Genomic DNA, 5,430 nt, shown 5'->3' on the forward strand with positions numbered 1-5,430 from the left:
TAATTTTTTAAGCCCATTTGAAAATGCGATCAAAATAGCGGGCATGACCGTTCCTAACTAGTGGTTGAATATTGGAAAAATTTTGATGTTTCCCTGATTAAATAGATACTTATGTACCTAGAAATGATTTTTGAAAAAATAAAGGGCAAACTACGAGGTAGCTGCAGTTCAAATTTGACCCGCTTCCAGCTGAATTGGCGAAAATTTGTGTTTTTCACCAAAGGTGGGTTGAAACTTTTGACACCCAACTGTTTGGTCAATTGTGCATTAGATATGTTCTAATATTTTATAAAATTGATTTGATCCAATTTTGCAACAAATATATGGTAGATCCTTCAAAAAAAACTCATTTTGGGCATTCAAAAAATGGAAAATGTATTTTTCCTGTTACGGTGATGAAAATGGAAAATGGTCTAATATTTTAAAAATTGAGGTGGTTCAATTTTGCAACAAAGAGTTGGTTGGTTCTTCACAACAAAATCAAAATGGGAAATGCTTTTTTCATGCAAAAAATATTTATTTGGATCAATTAAGACCAATTTAGATGGTCATAAAATTGTCAAAGCATTTACCGCGTTTTGATTGGTCCATAGACATGTCACACGGATCACGCATCCAACACCGTCGGATTCCGACGGAAGCCCTCACCCCCTCACGGCCTCACCCTCTAACCCACGTAGCCCAATCACCCACACACCCACGACCCCTTCTCTCCCACGCACCCACGGCTGCCAACCCTAGCCCTCTCCCTCCCACAGATCTCAATCGGCCCCGCCCCAACCCAATCCCTATCCCCACGTAGCCCAGCCCAATCCGCCGCCGTCCTCTTCTCCAGTCGCACCGGTGACCTCCAACCTCATCGCCGGCAGCCCCTCCCCTCTCCTCCTAGATCCACTCGGGCTACTCATGTCGTGGCCAGATCCGGCAGGAACTCCCTCCCTCCCACCTCGCTCCACATCCCGATCCAGATGCACATACAGATAGAGCTTTGGGCGCTCCTGCTCGGCTGCTCACGAGCACGGTCCTTGGACGACGTGGATGTGCGCGAGGTGATGCTATACCGGACCGGGCTGGTCACGGCCACCGCCTCCGTCCTGGTGGCCACCTCGGGGGTGTTCCTGCCTGAGGAGAACGCGGTCGGTGACGCCATCCGGGAGGGCGCCGACCTCTTCTACGCCGCCGGGGCCGGGGGGCTCACCCCCCCTCCGCGCGCAGTTCACCATCCCGGATCTCCGCCCCGGCATGCTCGACTCCCTGCTTGCGCTCAGCGATGACCTCGTCAAGGTACTTCCTTGCCTCCCATCCCGATCTTGTCTCCCACCCCTCTTCTTGCCCCGGCCTGATCCGGCCTCTGGATGCAGTACAACATCTTCATCGAGGGCATCTCCCACAATATCCGTCGGCAAATCGAGGACCTGGAGCGTGCCGTAGGGGTCGAGCCCGGCACCCTCACCGTCGACGGCGTCCCCATCGACAGCTACCTCACCGGGTCCGTCTTTGGCCGTGGCCAGTGCTGCTTCTTACATTGCTCATCTGCCTACCAGCGCTTGCTTACGTTGTACCCCGTCAATGCCCCGCTCAAGGAGACCTTCGCCAGCATCCAATCCCAGGCCGCCAAGATCCAGGATGACATGAAGGTAACTAACTCTGCTTCTCTCTCTCCCTCCCTCCCTCCCTCTCTCTCTCTCTCTTACTCCAGTTTCTTTCCACACTGACCAAATCACGCATGGATGACAGTAAAATTTTGGAAGATTGGCAGCAACTTAACGTTACATTTGCTAGGCTATCTGGGTACTGTATCTTGGACAGTGTTGTTTAACACTTTAACAGTTACATTTGGTCCTCGGCGCTGAATTGGTAGATTTTGGATGTAGCTTACTTCCTGTTTGTCTTGGTCTATTTGGTTCCGACTAGCTACCTATTGCGCAGCTAGTTACTGTGAAGCATTATCAAATGTTGTTCTTCCCTGCTCTTACCGGTGTCCTTTTAATTCCGTATGTATTTTTGTAATTGAAGGAGTTCATTCTATGCAGCCGGAGGTGTACGAGTTCAAGATCGGCGGCCAGTTTTTTCGGAGGCCTGGAGACCCACCCTTGGACCAAGTTATCGAGATTCTACAGAAGCACAAGGATAAGTCTCAAGATGAAATCTAGCTAGCTGGCTATAGTATGCCTTATGCTCTTGTTGATTTATTTCTTTTGTGCTCTTTTGTAGTTCTATATTGATGAGTGACTCAAATTAGAAATATATTCCAATGTGTCTTTATGTTTGGCATCCACCATTCACTGGCTCAGTGGCATACCTTTTTACGGAGTCCCTATACAGGTTATTATTCATGTCAATTTTATGATCAAATTTGAGATATACTTACAATGAGTATTTGTGTTTGGCATCTGCCATTCTGGTTCTAGATATACTTACATCGCTTCATTCAAATTTGACGCGCAACTGGTATTTTTGAAATGTTTCCTTCTGCTTGATTTGTCGCCCAGCTGGTATCTTTGAAATGTTTCCTTTTGCTTGATGAATCATTAGTTGTGCTTCTAATAATGTTTTCTGCCAGTACCTTAACTTTGGAGCTGGCTATTTACTCTTTTCAGTGTACTAACCAATCCTCTTTCCAGGTTGTCAATTTGGAGCTGGCTATTTACTGTCAGTGCATTCAGCAACCTGACCTCCACGGCTCCATGCATGGTTGACTGGCCGAGCTCTGAGCTAGCATGACCATGGATGCGGCTCTCGTCAGCATGGCGACAGGGGTCCTCAAACCTGTCATAGCGAAGCTGATCGTTCTTCTTGGCAACAAGTACAAGCGTCTGCACCCTCCCCTCCCCTCATCTGATGTTTCCTTACCATCCCTGAGTCCATCTCTTACAAGTTGTATGATTACGCCATTTTGCTGTCATACTGGGTAGATGCTCCTCTGATTTATGTTTTGATGATGCTTTGGATTAAGGATGGTTTGATATATCTGTTAGCTACATGTACCATGATTTTTATAATTGGTTAGATGATCTTTGTTCATAACAAAGGCTTATTTTAGCTCTTTTAGTTCATTTTTTTACTATTATCACTTGAATGTCTTTGTTATAATAAATCACATCGGTTATGTAGGTACGCGTATAGAGTGTTATCTGTAGCTAGTTGTATATGTGGTGCAATTGTGTAGAGCTACTAGTCGTGCTTGGTAATTTAGTATTTTGCTTTCCTTTGTACTTGGTATATTATTTTCTGCTACTAATCGATGAACGCAATAATTAAAGAGAACCAAACTGCTTCTGTTGATTTCCGCTACATCGTTTCTACCTGTTTGTGTGTAAAACCATCCTTAAGCCTGAATGGTACTTTTCTTGTTTTTGTCAATTTTGTTCCTATGAAAAGTCTGCTCTCTTTAGCTCATGCTCGTTACCTCCTCCCCTCATGTTTCATAGGAAGATGATAAACCTTTTTAAGATCAAGGGGCAGAAGAAGGAAGAGATGTCTAACTCAAATGGGGGGCCTCCTGTTAAGAAGCAAAGTCCAGGTATATGTCTATGCCTGACCTCAAGGTTTAGTAGCTATTGTCCTGCTCATGCTCCTGTTTGGTTGGGGGTGTTGATGAAATGGTAGGGTTAATTAAAGGGTTCTTGGTTAGCCCTCCTTTTAAATTTAGTTGATTTTCTCGCTGTCTATCATCGTGGCTTAAGTTTGGTTGTTCTTCTGAAATTTACACGGCTTAGGTTTTAAACAATTGGCATGTTCATGTTAGTTGTTATGGAGTAAATATGATAGGAACAGTGGCAATTGAGCACCAACACTACTAGTATAACTCAGCTTTATTTTCTAATAGGTAGGTATCTGGTACTAGTAGATTCAGAATATGTAGTCCTGAAAATTAAAGGGAGCAGCAGTATATGAGTCAAACAAAAATATTCTTCTGCAAATGTTGGTGTGTGTTCAATTTGATTTGGTTTGCTCTGTTGCTGAAGCTCCTCTTTGCTCTAACCATTTTTGCACCAAATGCAGAATGTTCTATTTTTATTTTGTTCCTAATTGTTCTGTTTATAACCTGTAGATGTCCTTTGTTCATTGAAGTGCTGACTACTGCAACAAGTCCCATGATGAAGAAGCAAGAATCCGCACCCAGCAAAGAGTAACTCATTGGAGCTTGTTATTGATTGATCTTTTTGTGTATTAGAAAACTGGGTACTATGTACTATTATTGTAATGTACCAAGTTTGGATGTATTGAGAAATATTCTGTATTTATAGCCTATATTTGAACTGGAAATAGACTGAAAATGATGCAGATACAGAACTTAAGAGTGACGGGTCCTAAATTAAAAGGCAATGGCTGAGTGCCAACAAAACTAGACTGTAAAAGGCCGAGGCAAAAAAAAACAGGACCGTAAATGGCCGAGGGTCAAAAAAAATAATGGACTATAAAAGGCTGTGGCCTAACAAGAAATTGATGTCAAATTTCAGAGAAATAAAAGAGGCCGAATTACTGGGCCAGGCCCATGTAGCTAGCGAAAATTAACAAAAAAAATATATATTAAAAAGGCTGAATTAATGGGCTCGGCCCATGTAATACACGGAATTAGACCGGGCTGATTCTTATCCACGTCAGCTTGCCACGCTGGATCCCTACGTGGCCTGTGGAGGTTGCTAGTGACCAAAAATTTGGTGTGCAACCAATGACCTTTTACATATCACAAAGAAGGTCGTTAATTTCAGTTTACGACCACTAGCTTTTGACTATCTGTTTTTGGTCGCAAAAAGGTCGCAAATGAAAAACAATAACCTTTCAATGACCAATAGTGATGGTCGCAAGTTGACATATTTCTTGTAGTGACCTTTTTTCATTTACAAGTGTCCTTTGGTTAATGGGTGATTTTTTTTTGCTCGCGGCAGCTTGCTGGAGGCAGATCTGCAAGCCCGATGGAAAACTCACCACGTACACCGTGTCGTGGCTTTGAGTTTCAGCGTCGACATCACCTTTCTCTAACTGGCTTGCTTAGCCATGTACAATGAGACCACCCTTCATTGATTTCTGCATCTATATCTTTATTCTAGGCATTATACCTTTGTTGGCTGTACAATTGTTCAAACTCTAGCCTAACTATAGGTTTGTTTGAGGGGGATTGAGTAGGAGTGTCTCTTTTCTATATCTAAAATGGATTGAACCTCCAAGTTTAGTCCAGAACAAACTATCAGTAAGGAAGTGTAACCTGGGAGAGTTGTGCAGAAATCCTTGAGAAAAGAGACAATCACTATGAATGCTACTTTCCAGTGATTTCTGGTGGTCCGTTAATTTTTGTAAGTGAACTCGGAAGTTTTATGCATATTAGAAAGTTGTATGCTTCTTATCCACATGCTTGCTAAATGCACATTTTTTCTTCCTTTTTTTGCTGGAAAGTAGGGAGCCTAGCATGATTTACATAAATTTTCC

The 5,430-nt window shown here is 43.4% G+C and overlaps 1 protein-coding gene across 4 annotated transcripts; it reads left to right on the forward strand.

The window, feature by feature from the left end:
- Positions 1 to 681: 681 nt before the first annotated feature.
- Positions 682 to 4,287, forward strand: LOC125518433 (V-type proton ATPase subunit C-like). 4 transcript variants are annotated; one of them, XR_007288004.1, is made up of 6 exons: positions 686 to 1,284; positions 1,362 to 1,637; positions 2,034 to 2,325; positions 2,625 to 2,806; positions 3,432 to 3,523; positions 4,055 to 4,287. XR_007288004.1 is itself a non-coding variant. In XM_048683273.1 (5 exons), exons 1-3 carry the CDS (start codon positions 1,243 to 1,245, stop codon positions 2,151 to 2,153), a joined length of 438 nt encoding a protein of 145 aa, XP_048539230.1. In that variant the 5' UTR covers positions 685 to 1,242; the 3' UTR covers positions 2,154 to 2,806; positions 3,432 to 3,523; positions 4,055 to 4,287. The 4 variants fall into 4 exon arrangements, 1 of the variants encoding a protein (XP_048539230.1); XR_007288005.1 differs by having other exon boundaries at positions 2,034 to 2,166; XR_007288006.1 differs by having other exon boundaries at positions 682 to 1,284; positions 2,017 to 2,806.
- Positions 4,288 to 5,430: the final 1,143 nt, after the last annotated feature.

This window comes from Triticum urartu, chromosome 7 (assembly GCF_003073215.2).
Source record: "Triticum urartu cultivar G1812 chromosome 7, Tu2.1, whole genome shotgun sequence".
NCBI lineage: Eukaryota > Viridiplantae > Streptophyta > Magnoliopsida > Poales > Poaceae > Triticum > Triticum urartu.